We start from the raw sequence: 19,130 nt of genomic DNA, 5'->3' as shown, positions 1-19,130 counted from the left end.
CAAAAAAAGGAAAAGGAACAGGAGAAATTAATTTAAATAATATATTTTATTTAAACCAATATATCAAAGTCTTATCCTTTCAACATATAATCGATATAAAAAGTATACTATTGTAAAATTGTATTTTACATCTTTGTTTTTGGATTAAGTTTTTGAAATAAAGGAGGAGGAAGAAAATGAGAAAGGGAGGAAAAATATCAATGACTCCATAGAGGCGTCCATTCAGAACCTGGTCAGGAAATGGAGGATGGAGTCAGGAAATGGGAGCTGTGATTTTCTTCTCTTCCCTACCTCTGATCTTCTTGTCTGCCTCCTATTGGCCAAGTGCACTGGCATTCCAAAGAGCTTCAGGGTATGATCCATACAAGGTCAGCCCCGAAGGGCACAGAGCATGATGGACAAGGGTTGAGACAGAATCAGGGAACTTATTGGATTGATGAAGGTATTTTTTTCTCTTTCTCTTCTTTTTCTCATATCATATCCTTTATTACTTCTGAGCACTTTATTCTCCATATCTGTTCTTTTTTGTTACCACCCTGCCTATTTTAACATGCAAATTTAACTTGAAATGTAAAGTATACCTTTATCCTCTTATTGATCAGTGTAAGAACTTTAACTCCCATCTCCTCTTCCATTTTAGATGCTATTATGGTTTATTTGAAATAGTTATTATAACACAATTTGTCTGATAAGGAAAATGAGGCTCTGGACTTTATATAGCCTTCCTTAAGTCAAGCAATACTCCTTTAAGAATCTTTAGCATTGTTATAGATGCTTGACTTTGAGAATATGAAGGTAAAATACAATTTATGTTATAACATCCAGTTGAATATGTCAAAACATTGGACTGACTATTATTAATGTTGCTCTTTAAACAAAGTAACTAAAAGGTCTTGGTTTTGTTACAATTTACCTTATGATCTTTTAGAATTTCCCACTTATGTTATACACACTGTTTTATTCAAAACATTTCCTGTAGTAAAGATATTGTAGTGATAATTGTATTAACTTCTGACAAGATGTCATGGTGGTTTATAGCTTGAGTAATTCCTTTCCTTACAAATACAATTGATGGCAGGAGAAATATTAAAATAGGAAAGCAAAGATATAGACCCAGGCTCAAAAAGAACACCTTCCTCTGTAGAACAGAAATAAAAAATGGTGATTGGAGCCCTAACCCTGGGCTTGTTGGGCATTGCTCCTGGGATGAACTGGAAGCAGAAAGTGTGACTCGGGGTTCAGCTTCTCCGGGCAGCCTGGGCACTCTGACAGAGCCAGGTGACCAAAAACTGAATCAGACTTCAAGGCTAGGAATAGGACATCCCAGTGTCCCCATGGGACAGGAGCCTTGAAATGCTATCGCAAGTCCCAGAAGAGATTCAGCCTCCCAATGTTATTTTCTGCCTAGAAAAAAAAATCTATCAACTAATTATTAAAGGACTTCTTTGCAGTGTACATAATTAACATCAAAATTCAGAAACATTCCTACATATCAATAATCAGCTGTAAGAGAATGTAACTAACCTTTTAACAAAATACATCTAACAGAAGACGTGCAAGACATTTTCTTAGAAGAGCACAAGCTGGCATTGAGCAATATTAGTTGAATAAGCACTGCTCATGCTATAATCAAAATGCAACTTTAGTTACGTATCTTGTCTTCCTTTTACAATATCTACAGACAAGGAGGTCTTCCTGCACTGGGATTGCAACTTGAACAGTGCTTGTCTTCTCTGGTTCCTCTCAGGTAATAAGCCCTATGTTCTCTTTAAACTCCACACACAGTCTTATTTCGGTAAATAGAACCCTCAGTCCCCTGTCATAGCCAAAAATCAGAATTCAATTTAGTGTTAAATCTCTTCCAGCTGAGCTCTGTTCACTCTTTTTCTTTCTTAATATTGTAAAGATGTTAATGTTCTCCTAAATTGACCTGTAGATTCAATGCAATCCCAATAAAAATCCCAATGGATGTTTTGGCTGGAATTTGACAAGCTGATTCTAAAATGTTTATAAACACTGAGAGGGCCAAGAATCACTGAGGCTCTTTTGAAGAAGGAGGTCAGGGGATTTGAGCTACCAGGAAAGAAGACTTGTAATTAAAGCATAGTCATTAAGATAGTGTATTACTGGCATAGAAATGCTCAAATCAATCAATGGAAGAGAAGAGAGACAAAAAATAGACTCGTGCATATAGACAGTGATTTATTTCAGAGCCAAGGGGCAAGGCAAGATGGTCTTTTTCAATAAATGGTGCTGGGACAATTGGAAATTTATAGGGAAGAAATGAAATTAAATCCCCCAAAAGCAATTGTACTAGATGATGCTGGAATTGAATCCCTAAAAGTTGTTTTAGATGATGTGAGGATGTATAAATTTTTGTAGAGTGTTGATAGATGCTGTATCACACAACTCAGCTTAGATTTGAAAGGATACACAGTTCAGACTTTGGCTGTGAGAACAGGTCCAATAATTCTATAGCATCCTCTGCTCCACAAAAGATACTTTCTGGAGACTACAGTTAACTTTTCAGCCTGGGGAATAGTTCTCACATTCTCTAAGGAAGGAACCTATGAGGTCATATCTAAATTTTATTCTGCTTAGAATCTCCATGTATCTGAACAGAACCCTCAGGGAACACTGAAACGCTTTGCTGGGGTGTGCTTTTGAATTTCTGACACTGCTCAGGCTTGAAACAAATACTCTTTGCTAGTTTTCTCTTTTCATCTGAACTTATTAACTTAGGGGGACCTTAAAACCTTTTCATGGCCTTAGTGTATGTCCTAATATCTCAGTGGCCTAAATGTGGCCAGTTTAAGAAAGAACATTTCATAGCAAGGTTTAGACCTACATTTGTGTCCCACACATACATTCTGTGCCATCCTCATTATCATAATCACAGCTGACATTTATGCTAATTCTGTGCTATGACACTATATTATCAAATCATAATAGATACTTTATATTATCAAAGCCTTTGACAAGACACCACCATGAGGTCAGTTACTATTAGCAGTCCTTATTTTGCAGATGTAGAATTTGAGGCACAAGGTGTGTTGTGCTTTTCTGAAGATCACACAGCTGGTAAGCAATAGATCTAGGGCAAAGCCAGGGGTGTCCTACTCTGGAGTTTTGGCTGCTGTCTACTGTATAACGCTTTTTATTATATACACAAGAAATTGATTACAGAAAAGAAGTTGTTGGGTTCTATGGTAACAGGAACGATTCTGGCTAACTTATGTAGGAAAAAAAAATTCTTGGAAGGATATTGGGTAGCTTTAAAAATTGAACCAATATCTAGGAAACTAGGAGTATGGGCAGAAGCCCAGGGAGTTGGGTCATGTTGCAGAAGCGGTCTGATAAATTTGCTGCTGCTGGATGCCACTGCTAAGGCTGAGTTATCAACTGTCCTCTTGTCATTGCTTCCCTTGCTCAACAATTTAAGTTACCTTGTAGAAAGATCTGTTTGACCAAGTCTCAGACACCTGTGTGTGCTCCATCTGCCAACGGTTAGGACAGGGAGTTTGCGGCCTCCTTTGGCTTTCGCAGTGAGAAGTAGGACTGGGCTTCCCATCAAAACTCACACACTGAAGGCTTCCCCACAGGGGTAAGAAGGAGTGTGACATTGAGCAGCCAAATCATGAGGTTATAGCTCTTCTATTTGCTATCATATGTTCAGCTTGCAGTGCAGTGGCAATTCTGCTCACTGAATGTGGCCCACTAAGCACTTGCATTCCATGCCTGGCAACAGACCAGCAAATAGGAGAGCTGTCTGTGTAAGCCAGACTCAGAACATTAACAACCACCCTTTAGTGTTACACAATTTGCATACTGTTGCCTGATTGTGTTCTCACTTTTGAAGATTTTCCTGAACGTTTAGAACCATTATACCCAAATGTCCTTCTGGGACCTTGAACTTAATTACATTCATCTTTTTTCTTTTCAAACTTATTTCTTCTTTTGGGTTCTCTAAATCTGTCAGTGGCACTGTCTTTTACCCAGTTCTCTCTTTTTCATTCCCTTTAACCCCAATATCCAGATATTACCAAACCTTAGGAGTTATAAATTTAAATGTCTAGAATCAACCCCTTTTATTTTCACCATTGTTATTTTTTGCATGACTTATTTTATATCTAATTGGATTTCACACCTCCAGTCTTCCATCCTCCAATCTATCTCCCCTCCCCCCCCCCAAAGTTAGAAGCAGGGAGGCAGTCAGACAGACTCTCGCATGCACCCAATCAGGATCCACCCGACATGCCTACCAGGGGGCGATGCTCTGCCCATTTGGGGTGTTGTTCCTCTGCAACCCAGCTATTCTAGCTCCTGAGGCAGAGGTCACGGAGCCATCCTCAGTGTCTGGGCCAACTTTGCTCCCATGGAGCCTTGGCTGCGGGAGGAGAAGAGAGAGATAGAGAGGAGGGAGAGGGGGAAGGGTGGAGAAGCAAATGGGTGCTTCTCCTGTGTGCCCTGACCGGGAATCAAACCCCAGACTTCCACATGCTGGGCTGATGCTCTACCACTGAGCAAACTGGCCAGGGCTCCTCCAATCTATCTTTATTGCTACCAAATTCAGTTACTGTGAAGCACAATTCTGCTCACGTTACTCTCTTGTTCCACAGTGTTCGACGACTGTAGCATGCCGAGTATGAGTTCACTGTATGGCTTCAGACCACATCCCCAACCCTGATCCCCACTCACCACCTTCATATATACTTCCTTCCAGCCAAGCTGTGAGTGAATACTCTGTGTGGGCTGCTTGCAAAAGTGTAGGGCGATTGTTGAGCTTTGACTATATATTTTATCACAAAAATCCTATGTAAAAAACTTCTGTTCTTTCCATTTTACAGGTGAAGAAAAATAGAGTTGACACTATGGGGCTTTTTCAAGTTTGCTCTGATAGTAAGTGATAGCACTGAGCTTCAAGCCCCATCTTTCTAGCCCAGGGGTCTCTGACCTTTCCACTCCACGCCACTATCTCATCATTGCATCGGCTTTTTCAGTTCTCTCTGTCTGGACACCCCACTGCCTTCTTTCTATATGCTTAAAATTTCCCCATCTTTTAAGACAACTCAGATACCACCTTCTCAGTGAAACATTCTTTTTTTTTTAAGTTTATTTTATTGATTTTAGAGAGAAAGGAAGGGATAGTGAGAGAGACAGGAACATTGAGTTGTTCCTGTATGTGCCCTGACCGAGGACCGAACCAGCAACCTCTGCACTTAAGAACGATGCTCTAACTAACCGCACTGTCTGGCCTGGGCAGTAAAACATTCTTGAACCATGCTAATTCTGAGTAATCTCACTGCCTTTGATTTTATCTAAGATTTTATCTCTTTTCTGTAAGATTTTATCAACACTTTGTGTTATGGTTCTTCATACACAGATCTTAGGAGAAGCCATGTGCAATATGACCTGCTTATTCCCTTTCACTATCAAGTATTAGCACTGGCGAATGAAATGCTTCCTGATCTAAAGAATGGAAAATGTAAAAAAAAAAATGATTTTAAAGGATCTATGTTAATATTGTGAGACAGCAGGGTTCTTTGGAAAAGACAATAATGCTGGGAAAAATAGAGAAGGCTGCAAGAAAAGAAAAACCAAATATGGGGTAGATTGAATCCATACAAGAAGCCATAGGCATGAGTTTACAGGAGCTGAACAGGGCTGGTGAGGACAAGACGGTGTGGCCATCTCTCATCGATAGGACCGCCACGAGTCGGAGCTGACTCAACAGACATAACACGTTAATATCACTATCACTACGGGTAACTTTTCTCTGTTAGCCATTCATTACTACTCACTATCTGCCATGAAGAAAAAATTAAAATTGAAGTGAGATATATCAGTGCATATTTAGATGAGATATGATATAATAGGGCTTTCTGTCTCTCATTTGTCATACAAGGACTTAGATGACAACAGATGAGCCAAGCAGGGGCTGAGCTTGAGGAAGAGATCAGGGCTGAGGTCTCAGGAAGAGTCTGGCGTAGAATTCTGGGTCTAGGCAGCCGATACTTTAATCCTTAGGAAAAACAGAGACCAAGAGGTAGACCAAGGAAGGAAACTGAAAAACACGGTGGGGGATCGGAGCGAAGGCCAGGGCCCCCCTCCTGCCCCCACACTGTCCTACCTTAGGGAGCAGGAAGGTAGCCGCTACAGAATGTTTCAGTAGTGACATGGAGTGGATACTGAACTGCTCCTTCCTTTCTGCCCAGTGCCAGAATGGCTCCCAGAGTGCGGGTGGTCCCAGCAGAGATGCAATTAGACACACTTGGCTGGGGTGCGAGGGGCCTGTGGTGTTGGAACTGAGAAGTTGATGACAGTATTACTTTTTAAGAGCCCTGTTTAAAAATTGGTCATGGTTCGTTTCAGCACTGTGGCTTTGGGAGTTACCTCACCGCTATGTGTTTTGCCTTAGTTAACCGGAGCCTGATGAACCAGAACTGACTTTCTATTATGTGATGTAGAGATCTGGTGGGGTGGAAATTCAGTTCCTGCTAAGTGTTAAAGTGCTAAATTCTCCAAATGGACTGACTTCCAGGTCAGTTTCAGAGCTCCAGTTAGGGGACCTGCTCATTGGCATTGAGCTTCGAACTAGAGCAGTGATCCTCTATTTCTACTAGATGTTTCTCAGCAACCTTTGCAAAAACAAGTGATCTGGGTCGATTAAGTTATTCTATCCCCAAGATAGAATAACTTCACTTTTACTTAGCTGAGGAATTTTGAACAGAGAAGAATCCTCCACATGCCACGCAAGGGACTGGGGACTCCAGGATGGCTTTCCCGAGCGTGTGTACGACGCAGATGTAGCGCACAGCTGCTTCCCCTCTGATGGAGCCGGAGTTTTGTTAAGTAGTTTGTCCTTTCATTCAGCTGCGACTCGGGGATGACTTTGATGGCAAATCTCCTGAATAAAGGGATAGACCCCAGCAGACTGTGTTGCATAGCCACGGTGAGTAATTGCTGTCACCTGTTACTGGCCCTCAACCCCCTCACGCCCCCAGCCTGGAGCTGCTGTTTATCTGCAGCTGTCAAGGTGTGCTTATCAGGCATCTGTTTTCTGCAGCATGGTCTTCCCTGTCCCTTGGAAAAGATGTTAATTAAAAAAGAAATAGAGCTGCCAAAAATGAATTATTGAGTTCTATGGTTATCTTTGGACTCTGAACCTATTGTAGATGTCATTATCATGGGGAAGCGGGGAAGGTCCTCCAGCCGGAGTCCTCCAGCGACCATTCATTACCTGGTAGAGGAGAAGGCAGTCCTGAATCTTAACTAGGATGGGGCTTGGACGAAGATTACGTTCCTGTTTTCAGTCAGACATCTGATTGGAGGTAAAGGGTTAGATACATAGGCCTCACAAATTAACTGAGAGCTGGGAAGATTTCAGGCAAGTTGCCGTTTTAAAAAACCCCTCGTGTCAGTGTTCATAAATTTCTGCACAGTGTGCATTTGTGCTGTTTATCCTGAAACCCAGAACATTCTAGTTTGACTTAGTAATTTAATTTAGTGTCTGCATGATTCATTTTCTCAACAGAAAACACGTTTGGGTTGTTTAGCTCTGCAGCTGGCTCTCATCTTTGTTTTCCTGTTCTTGTACTATTTTTTTTTTCTGTCCACTGTGAGTTTCCATTTTTCTCCAGCCTATACTGAAGCTCCTTATAATCATTGTCAAAAGACAAGAGACGCTTTTTAATTGCTTTTTTCAGACACTAGACACATTTGCTTGGTATGTTATGAAGTTCTTTTCTGGGTTCATTTTTACTGTCATTTACATTCAGCTCAGGAACTTACTACTCCCTCTGCCCTGAATGATGGTGGTTTAGGATCCAATGTGACTCTTTCTTCTTCTTGAATTCCTTGCTTCTAGAAGCTCCTTGCCTTTCCCTGCTGCCCTCTGCTCTCATCTGTAAGGGAGACGTTTTATACTTGGATGCAGTTTACACATCAACTAAGTAATAATTCAGTAAGTCTTTGTAAAGCTCCCACTATGTGCATCAGTAATTGATCCAAAATGAGTTGAATGTATTTTTTAAAGGCCAGCAAGCTTGAAGAAGCTAAGGTAGGATGCTCGAAGCTCCTGCTGCCGCAAGAGTGGACCGTGGAACCACAGAGACGGCACCACCTGGGAACTTGTTAGAACTACGGAATCTCAGGGCCCAACCACATTTACTGAACCGGAGTCTGAATTTTACTAAGATTTCGGGTGATTTGTATGGATTTTAAACTTTAAGAAAAATGTGCAGTGGTGTATAGTAAAATTTATTTGCTTATTTATCTATTGATTTATTGGTAGTTGGTATACAATATTATAGTGATTTGTCATTCTTTTTCAATTACAGTTGGCATTCAGTATTATTTTATATTAGTTTCAGGTGTACAGCACAGTGGTTAAACATTTATATAATTTATAAAGCGATCTCCCTGAGAGTTCTAGCACCCACCTGGCACCATACATAGTTATTACAAAATTATTGACTATATTCCCCATGCTGTACTTTACATCCCCTCCCCGGGACTACTTCGTAACAACCAATTTGTGCTTTTTAATTCCTTCACCTTTTTTCACCCAGACCTCCCACCTTCCTCCCATCTGGCAGCCCTCGGTTTGTTCTCTGTATCTATAAGTCTGTTTCTGTTTTGCTTGTTCATTTATTTTGTTCTTGAGATTCTACATATAGGTGAGATCATATGGTATTTGCCTTTGTCTGACTTATTTTACTTAGAATAATACCCTCTAGGTCCATCCATGTTGTCACAAATGGTAAGATTTTATTTTTTATGGCCAAGTAATATTCCATTGTACATATGTGTGTACCACGTCTTCTTTATCCATTCAGTGATTTGACATTTTTATACCTTATCAAATGGTCACCCCACTGATTCAAGTACTCATCTGTCACCATGCAAACTTATCACAATATTACTGATTCCTCTTATCACAACAGGACTATACTCCTTCACCGTTTCCACCCATCTTCCTATCCCCTTCCTCTCTGCCAGCCATCCTTTAGGTTTTGGTTCTATGAGTCTGTTTTTGTATCGTTTTGTTTTACAATAGAATTTTAAGTATGCATTCATAGATTTTAATTATTTGATAGTTGTGACTCAAATGTACACAGATTGCAGCATGAATTTTATTATTTTAGTGATGAAAAGAAGCTAAGTTAGCCACTAAGCCTTCAAAATTGGAGTGACATATTGCAGGGACTTTGAGCCAAGCTCACTTTTTTTTCAAGCTCACTTTTTTTTTTTTTGAATTTGTTCACAGTACACCTGGGAGAATGCAGTGTAAATGGAAAAGAATGACTCTGAGTCCTCCTGTCTTTTTGACAAGCCGCACACTTGGGACTGTCCCGAGGAGTCCAAGTATGGTCTTTGTGTGGTTTTTAGCTATTTTAGCCTAGTTCGCAGGGCTTCTAACAGAGGCTGATCTTCCCAAGAGTGTGCTTGTGTAAATATTATAATGAAAATATTGTAATAAAGTTCGCATCTGTGATCCCTGCAGCTGGGGGTGGCTGTCATGGGGAGGGGAGGAGTGACATGACAGGGAGAGATGGAGTTGGGGTCTGACGGGGAAGGAGCGATTCGTGTCAGTTTGGTCTTGGAGCATAAAAACATCTGGGAAATAAAACGAGTGAAACTGACTAGAGATGTGAACCTGTGCCAAGATTGTGTAAGAACGGTGCAGTGAGACGCTGGAGTGGACGATTACTTCCCTCCTCTTGGCCTCCAGCTTGAAGATAAAAAAAAAAAATCAAGAGAGACATCATATTGCTGCACATGGGAAAGTTGTCCATATTTATAAGCGTGTATTAAGTTTGATTTCCCCTGGTTCCTCTTCTGTATAAGAAGTTGATTGCTCAGGAAAAGTGGGTGGAGCTACTGTGTGATCTGAGAACATGTGACCCGGTGAGCATTAAATCTGCTCTGAGTCTTCGGATGTCACAGAAGTCCTCTCTAGAGTCAGGAGCAGGAGGACTCTTAAGGCTCAGATGGCAGAAACAGGGAAGCAGTAGGACTCAGAGAGAGTGAAGATGTAAAAACAGAAGGAAGACCCATTCCTCACTGGGTGAGGAGTATACCAGAGGTCTTACCGGGCAACTATAACCTCTCTGGCCCTGTCAGCTGCCAATGCCACGATGCAGGGACAACTGTGAGGTCAGATGTGCCCCTCTGGCTTCTTTGGGTCTCTCCCTCCCAGGAGAAACAGATAACTGGGTAGTGGGCAGAGGTACTTCTTCTTTCTAGTAGTCAGTCACAATCCTCCCGTATTTCTGTTGTGGGCTTCCTTCCAGGGTATTCTCTGGGTTCATGCTGCTCTTTCTCTCTGCAATCTCTTCTGCGCCTGTGCCCTGTGGGAGGTCCCAGAACCCCACACAGTGGTCCTGAGCACTGTTGTTAGCACTCTCTTCCAACTTGCTCTCCTGCGCCCATCTCACATCTGCAGCATCAGCCTTCCAACACCCTTGGTTGCATATATACTTAATATTGAAAATTTTGAGGGGCCCTGGCTGGTTTGCTCAGCGGTAGAGCATTGGCCTGGAGTGTGGAAGTCCTGGGTTTGATTCCCAGCCAGGGCGCACAGGAGAAGGGCCCATTTGCTTCTCCACCCTTCCCCCTCTCTTTTCTCTCTATTTCTCTCTTCCCCTCCCTCAGCCAAGGCTCCATTGGAGCAAAGTTGGCCTGAGAGCTGAGGACAGCTCCATGGCCTCTGCCTCAGGCGCTAGAATGGCTCTAGTTGTAATGGAGCAATGCCCCAGATGGGCAGAACATCACCCCCTAGTGGGCATACTGGGTGGATCCCTGTCGGGTGCATGCCTGAGTCTGTCTGCCTGCCCCCCACCACTTCTCAAATATGTTTTAAACTGCATGCAAGAATATGTATATATGTGTATAAATGTAAATATAAAATACCTGAAATATTATAAACACATGTAAAATATGAAATATGGATTAAAGAATATAAGATAAAATATTAAAATATAAAAATAAAGATGGAAGAGGTGAAATCATTATTAAAACAAATTTGTTTTCTCCCCACAACTCTGTCTATTCCCTTGGCCAAACCTTGGAGTGCACCTGTGCCTTTTGGCGACCCCTACTGGACTAGAGCTGCACCCTGGCCTGAATCCAGTCTCCTTGTCAATTTCCCTTACCCTCTTCCCTTGCCTCCCACCTGGCTCTGCCTTACTGACATGCAGGGCCAAAGAGACTGCAGCTCTAAGCCCCCAGTACCCAGGGCCAAAGTTCCTTAAGAATCTTTAGCCAAAAAGACTGACTCTCTGGCTTTCCCTTAGGATCAGATGTCAGGGATAAATACCTGGCCATGTCACACTGCCTCTGGTCACTTCTCTGATCAAGGAGGAGTTTTGTCAAATGCCAGCTCATTTAAGAGCAGATCTAGGAGTAGTTATACCTCTCAGTGATAATGTGGTGACACCCCCAGAGGTCATCAGTCCTTGGGAACTGAGAGAGACTTGGTCTCTGAGGTGCCTGAGGATACTAAAAATGAGGAGGAAGTCAGGACATTTTATTGCAAATGAAACATGGGCTCCAGTCAAATGTATATGCAATTAAATGTATTATAGGTTAAAACAAACTATGAAATGGTTCATCAGTATTTGAGAGTGAAGATTAGAAATGAATCCTAAGTGATGGAAAATGCCACTCAAATTACTACCAAATTCCTGAAAATGCTGTTCATGTTTAATCTCCTCATCTGTTGATTTGCAGATAATAGCTTCATTAAGTTCCTCATGGTTCTCACTAGGATAATCCAGTGATAATGTATTTAGCCAAAGGAAATAGCCATTTGTTAAGCAGTTGAACAGCTGCTAGAGTTTGTTGCAGGACTTATTATAGAGGACAAGCATTTTGCCACACCCACATGAGCTCATTTTGGAACCATGGACCCAACTTCACCCTGTGTACAGCTGTCGGGGACGGGAGGCATGTTCACTGTTGAATTGCTGGAGTCCCCAGTGGCGGGACTGCCATGGCACATTCAGGTCTCTCTGAACCATTACTTTGTCCATCTGCTCTGGGTTCTCACCGTAATCCACAGCACCTCATTTAGAAAGGGGTGGGCAGGTAGTCTTCCCTTCACGTCTTCATCTTGAATACTTAAATTGACTTTTAGATATTCATGTAAGAAGAGGCCTATCTCCCCTTTTGGTAGGATTAATGTCTTAATACTTTAAAAGCATAGCTTTGGGCAGGAATGGGGGGGCTGTAGTTGGATGGCAATTCAATGACGGTGATTGATTTTTGTTTTAAGTAGAGAAATAAGTGCACAGTGATGTCAGAGATGCTTCTTGAATGATGGCCTAATTTTTTTCACAGTTATCATATTTCCCTTGGCAAAAAAAAAAAAGAAAAAAAAAGAAAAAAAGCTTGTTTGGAGATGTCTTTTTGTCTTCATTCTATAACATATTCTATGGGATTTTCTGCTTTATTTCCCTTAATGTTGAAAGCTCACTTCAGGAAAATAATGTACAGATTTATGCATTTGGGTTTTGATTGGGCTGAAAAAAATACTCCATTTAGGTTCTGAGTTAGTACTTTGTTCTAAATCTTGAAAAAAAATTATTTAATAACCAACGTAGTGTTTTGGAATTGTCTTTTAAACATACAGATATGTAACTCTGAATTGAAATATATCTATATCTACATATCTCCATTCAACAATTATTTATGGACTGCCTCCCTGTCTGCCACTGTCCTAGAAGCTGAGTTACCGGTGATGGACAAGACACAATACCTTTTAGGTGGAGCTTATTGTTCTTGGGGGCAGGGGGAGAATACAAAACAGTAAATAAACAAGCAAATTAAAAAGACTGTTTCAAATAGTAAGAAAGGGGGAAATTCATCATGGTCCCAGCAAGAAACAGAGGGAGTACTTAAATTATGATAATTTGAGAACAGTTTAATAAAAGGTCTATATACAGAGATATGGGCAGGGGCAGGGGCAGTGTAAGGAGACCCTATAAATGAATGTAGTACTTGGAGGCTGGTAACAGAGGCAAACCCTGCAATGGAGGACCTGGTTACTCAAAAGGCAGAGGGCTCAGTGGACAGGGCTGTTGTATAGGGGCTCTGAGCTCTTACACAGGGTCTCAGCCAGCTCTTGCATCTCTGCAGGAAGGAAACCAAAGAAGTAAGTTGCTAGTCTCACAGGCTCCCTGTTAGCCTAACCCTTTAGAAGCCACGTGGTGAAGGGGCCACATGATGTAATCCGTACGTGTTAGTTTTCTAGGGCCTAGAGCAGGTGGGAGAAAGGTGGGCCCTCCTGGTCTAGAGGGGCAGGGCCCAGATATCCAACACCAGAGGGAAATAGAACACTAGATGGGGCGTACCATAGGTGGTGATCTAAAATGTATTGTTTCTGCCACAAGTGTGCTCACAGCTTATATGAGGTGATCGAAAACAAGTTTATGAAAAGATAACTAGCAAAACAAAACTGGTCACTGGTGATAAAACTGTTATACACCATAACTCCTATAATCTGAGAATGAGAAGCAATTGTTTCTACTTCGGAAGATGAGGAAACATTTCATGGAGCAAGTGTAATTGAAATTGAGTTTAAGGAATGGATAGATTGTTAGTAATTGGAAGAGAAGAAAGAAACATTCCAGGACTATAAAATGTCATGGGCCGAAGTGCACAGATGGGACACATTTTTAAGAATAATTTGGCTCAAGTGGTTGGATGATTTTACAATCCTTTTAGAATCATAGACTTGTAATGAAAATAAACCTACTCTCTCCTGAACTCGCACTCAGTGGAGAAATGACAACTGTAGGTAACTAGCTAGCTTTCTTCTTCCCTCTCTATTTTTCTTCCCCCTTCTCCCTCTTTATGTCTGTGCCTTTCAACAAGCATTTATTGAGCATTCCATAATTTTCATAGTCACAATAAGCAAGCAATGAGAAGCTGCTGTGAACAAGACCATGTCCCCAATCAGGAAGTACAGTTTCAGTCTCATATCCCAGAGGGTCTCTCAGTAAGTGAACAAGATTGTCATACTGATAGCTAACACTTACAGAACATTTTTTATACAACCGACACTATTCTTATCAAAGAAGACTTGGCTTATTTTGTGAAGAATGCATTCAAGACTTAGGGGAAAGGGTTACTGAAATGATCTTCCACATGGCCCTAGAGAGGTGTGTTGGACATTTTTTTCAAAGAAGCACTCCTTTGCCGAAATAGTAAATTGACTGGATGACCTCCTGCCTGGCAAGTGTGCATAAAATTCTCATTTTGCATAAATTGTGGAAGAGGAAGATTTTCTAAGTGAGAGACCCATAGAGATTGAGTCTGGGTACAGAGTGATTTCTTTCTGCTTCACGGGAGCGTCTCCTTCTCTTTCTCTTCTCTGGGATTCCAGACCTCAGTTCACCAGTAAAGAGGGTGGTTAAAGCTTCCCACGGGATGGCAGGAAATTGAGAGAAAGAAGCAGTCACACTGAGCGTACCTCGGGGCTCAGCTCCAGCAGAGGCGAGGGCTCTGGGGTGGAGTGTTGGTTCTGCTCCAGAGGAGGTGAGAAATCTGACTTCACACTCTGTCCTCCGAGAGGTGTTTCTGGAGAGACTGTGCTTCCTCTTCATTTCCGATGTTGAAAAGAGAGGATTCATTTGGAAAAGGAGAGCTCCATGATTCCCAATTAGCTAGTATATATGTGTGTGTGTTAAGCTCTTTAGGAACTGAATTTCCTTGTAACTTTTAAGTCTCTTCTTAACTTCAGGCTGGTTTAGAGAAGTATTAGTGTAAAAATAGTGATGGTCTATGTCAGCGAAGGGCAATATGTTTTATTTTCCCTACACAATGTATAGGAATTATAGATTGATCTCCTACAAAAGTTTTTCCTCAAGAACTATTCACCTTCTTGGGTAGAGTTTTAGTGCTGATCTTCATTAAATTTGTTCATTCAGTGTAACTCAGACACCATCATAATATTAAAATGGAAGTAATTGCTGGGCAGCAAATGAGATATGATTAATGTGAATTGAAAATGATCTGGCTGAATGTATTTCATATATGAGAGAAGTGTGTCAAATTTGCATTTTTATCATGAACAACTGGCATCTAGGAATTGGAGAAATTAATCTTAAGATAGTCCTAGTGTTAACTTTCTCCTATTTTAACTTGCTTTCCAAGGTTAATTCCATATCAAATATGTAGAGAGATGGAAGATGCTGTTGACAGAATCCAAGGGCTGCCCAGGACCCGAAGGTCTGAGGGTGAGGGACGGACTGCCCTTGGGGCGTGTGGGAGGGCAGGGCTCAGGTGCAGAAACTCTAGCTTTCGTAGGAGGAGGAGGAGGGAAGTCAGGATGCAGTGCAGGGGATGCGTGGACACAAGCTTTTGCCCTGTCACACCACCAGAAAGCGGTTCCCCTTGGACTGCGGCTGCCAGGCTTGTGACTAAGTAGGCTTCGCCAGCCCTGGGGCGGCAACCTTCTTGCAGGTCCTGGAGAAAGGAGACGCTGTGCAGAAGACCTGGGGAAGGAGACCAGGTTTGGCTGGAGGATCTCACTGACGTAGCCGGAGATGGTTAACCTCTGATGGGAAGCTGCCAGGACCCTTTTCCTTGCCCTAAAGGATGTGGCAAAGCAGAGCATCCCTGGGCCTTGTAGGTTCCTAACTACTTGTCAACAAGAAGAAGAGAACGGTTCTCTAAGCGTACTCAGTTTGGAATGCCCACTTGAGTGAGGCCTGTGCGGAGTCCTTTGCAGCTGGGTTGCCACGTAACCTCTGCTCCACCACACACCTGGGACGCCGCTGTGTTTTCACTCTAGGTAAAGTAGATTGGGGTTGGTATAAAAAAAGAGGAAAACATAGTAGCCTTTTTGCAGCAAACTAACAGAGACCAGATATAAAACCGTTGTTGTACCAGCAATTAAAGTAGATATGACTTAGCCTCTTAGATCAGAGCTGTAGTGAGTGAGAAAGTTCCCATGATGGGGAAGGAGAAAAGGAACCTTCATGTCCAAGCAAAAGACCCCGTGGGCCCAGCATGTGGGCATTTGAGGGTCTGTCCTGTCCTCTCCCACACTGTCATCAGGGGATTTCTGTGACCACTTATTCCCTGGCTTATGGCAGACCCCCGTATGTGTGGGACAGTCTCAGGACTGCCAAGGAGAGAGTGGGCGCTCTGTGTTTCTGTGTTTGATGTCCTGCTGCCCATGTGAGGGAAAGGATCGGGGTGGGGAGGCTGGCATCTTTCTCTGATGAAAGATGCAGACCCCAGAGGCGGAGAAGGCAGAAACCTGAGGCCAATGGCTTCCTTCCCAAGACAGACACTCAGATCTGAGCCCCAGAACCTGTTAAGAGAAACTTTGGTGTTTGCAGCCATGGGCGGGCGGGAGATTGGCAGTGTTGCCCAACACAATAGCAGCAGAAGAAAGGATGGTAGGATCTGTACCGCAAGTCAGAAGAGACTCACTGGCCAGAAGCAACTGTAGCACGTGATCCCTCTGAAAGAAAAGTATGTATTTGTCACAATTCCAAACAGTTTTCCTGCAGCGAAATGTACTGAGATAAAGACATTTCGTCATTAACATTCCTGTGTGGTGTGGACTCTCACAAGGAAAACATTAAGGGCTATCATTTGCACTTCCGGCCACAACAGAGTAATCCTCCCACCATAAACAGCTATAAAACCAGACAGAATATACGAGACCACTGTTTTCAGGTGTTAGGTAATAGGCAGAGCAGGAGTGCGATTCTTGAGCAAAGAGAAACACGGATGAACCCCTTGTTTGCCCTGTCTCTTGGGTTCAAGGCACTTCTCTCCTTGTGGAGAAGCGAGAAGACGAAGGAAAGCAGTGGACTGGCTGGGCTGAGAGGCAGTGACCAGGTCCTGGGGACTGCTGAAGCCCTGTGGGTGGAGTATGGGAGGAGGTATCTTTGCTCAGAGGGGATGTGACAATTTGGGCTGGTGCCTATCCTAGCTCTGTGGCCCAGGCCGGGGCTGTGCACAGCAGGCCATGACAAGGTGTAGCCAGAACAGTTGCTGTGGGAATCAGAGGTGACCCAGAGAAACCCAAGTTCATTCACTGCTAAAACATATTGGACTTTTATCACAAAACTGGGAGACCTCACTGAACAACTTAGCTATTCTTTTGAAATGCAAAAAGGTTAAATCCTAGGAGTAAAAGACACGCCCTCAAGTAAGGGCCACACCCTGAGAACAAAAAAATGCCAACATTTTAAAGGAAGACAGCATAAGTTAGGCTCTTTACAATGTGACACACACAATACCCAGTGTACAATAAAAATCTTTTTCAAACATGTGAAGAGGCAGGAAAATGTGACTCAGAGAAGTAGACCTCAAGATGACCCAGAGGTTAAATTTCGTAGAAAGGGATTTAAAAATAGCAATTATAAATATGTTCAAGGACTTAAAAGAAAGGGTGGTTTGAAGGAAGGAACAAACATATGGGAATGTCAGAAAAAAAATAGAAACTATAAAAATGACCTAAATAGAAACTCTAGAAATGAAAAGAACAATGTCTGAAATAAAAAGTCCAATCTGAATAATGGAAAGAAAAATGTCTTTTAAAAACAATTTAAAAAAAAATGAAGTGAGATTTAATGACATCTGAAATAATATACAGGGTGTGGGCCAAAAGTCGGTTTACTGTTGTCCATATGGAAAATAATATAATAATAATGAATAATAATATAAGAATTAGCTCTGTGTTTTGCATACTCACAAATGTAAAGCTACTTTTGCCCCACTCTGTATTTTATTATACACATAATTGAAGTTCCTGAAGGAAGGGAAGAGAGTAAATGGTGCAATGCAAAATATTGTATATGCATTGGAAGAAATGGGTCTAAATTTCCCAGATTTGGAGAACAACATCAATTTATGTATCTAAGAACATCAGCAAATCCCAAGCAAGGTAAATAAAAAGTGAAATACACTTAGCTATGTCATCATTAACTGTCAAAAACTAAAGATAAGGAGAAAGTCATGAAAGCAGCCAGAGGGAGGAGGGGAAGAAAACATATATATATACCAGGGGACAACAGTTAAAAGATAAACTATATCAATAATGAGCTTAAGAAAGTTGGTGTGGCTTTGTGTTTTCAGGTGAAGTAGATGAAAGCTATTACCACAGATAAAGGAGGACATTTCAAAATGGCAAAGGGACAATTAATCATGAAGACATAATCATCCTAAATGTGAATGCATCTAATAACAAAGTTGCAAAATCTGACAGAACTAGAGGGAGAAATAATAAAATACACAAGTTAGAGATTTTAATAGTCCTTTTGAGTATTTAATGGATTAAGTAGATTTAAAAAGCATATAGATTTAAACAACTCTCTTCTCCACTTGGCATTTATAAAACCCTATATCCAACAATAGCAAAACACATGTAATGTTGAACATCATAAATCATATGCTGGGCCATAAAAACATGCCGACTCATTTAAGAGATTGAAATCATACACCCCTTTTTCTCTGACAATAGTGACATTGAATTATAAATAAATAACAATAGAATTTCTAAAAAAAACCCCAAATATTTCAACCTTAAGTAATCTCTTTTAAATAATCAATAGGTTCATGAAGAAGTTGAAAAGGAAATTGGAAAATATTTTGAACTATATGATAATAAAAATGCAGCATTAAAATTTGTGGGATGCAGTTAAAGCAATTATTAGAAGGAATAGAATTGCTTTACATACGTCTGTCATAAAAGAAGAAAGTGCAAGATAGAGCAAAGTAGTAAATAGGAGGGAATTATAAAGAGAAAAGCAGAATTCCATAAAGTAGAACATAAATATTTGAGAAAATTACCATATGAAAGTTTCTTTGAGAAGATTAATAAGATTGATTAGTTCCTAACAAGAATATTCAAGAAAATGAAAAGAATGAATTATCAACAGTAAAAAAATGAGACTATTATGGCAGAATCTATGTAGGCTAAAAGATTATTATGTAAAACTTCATGTCAGTAAGTTCAATAACTTCTATAAAAAGAACAAATAACCAACTTTACAAAACAGATAAAAAGAAGTGAAAAATCTTAGTAGCTCTAGATCTACTCAAGCAGTAGAATTTGTAATGTAACTACCCACTCTTCTCTCTCAAAATAGTGTTATTGGTGAATT

At 41.2% G+C, this 19,130-nt stretch overlaps 1 protein-coding gene across 1 annotated transcript in view; it reads left to right on the top strand.

Moving 5' to 3' along the window:
• The first annotated feature begins 15,961 nt into the window (after positions 1-15,961).
• DCHS2 (dachsous cadherin-related 2) overlaps positions 15,962-19,130 on the top strand; it is a 126,475-nt gene continuing 123,306 nt past the window's right edge. The window contains exon 1 of the mRNA XM_066360176.1: positions 15,962-16,033. Coding sequence (XP_066216273.1) covers positions 15,962-16,033 — 72 coding nt within the window. The remainder of the gene's footprint in view (positions 16,034-19,130) is intronic.

The sequence above is a fragment of the Saccopteryx leptura genome, chromosome 1, assembly GCF_036850995.1.
Source record: "Saccopteryx leptura isolate mSacLep1 chromosome 1, mSacLep1_pri_phased_curated, whole genome shotgun sequence".
In the NCBI taxonomy this organism is placed as follows: domain Eukaryota; kingdom Metazoa; phylum Chordata; class Mammalia; order Chiroptera; family Emballonuridae; genus Saccopteryx; species Saccopteryx leptura.
This window is presented reverse-complemented; position numbering and strand designations above follow the sequence as displayed.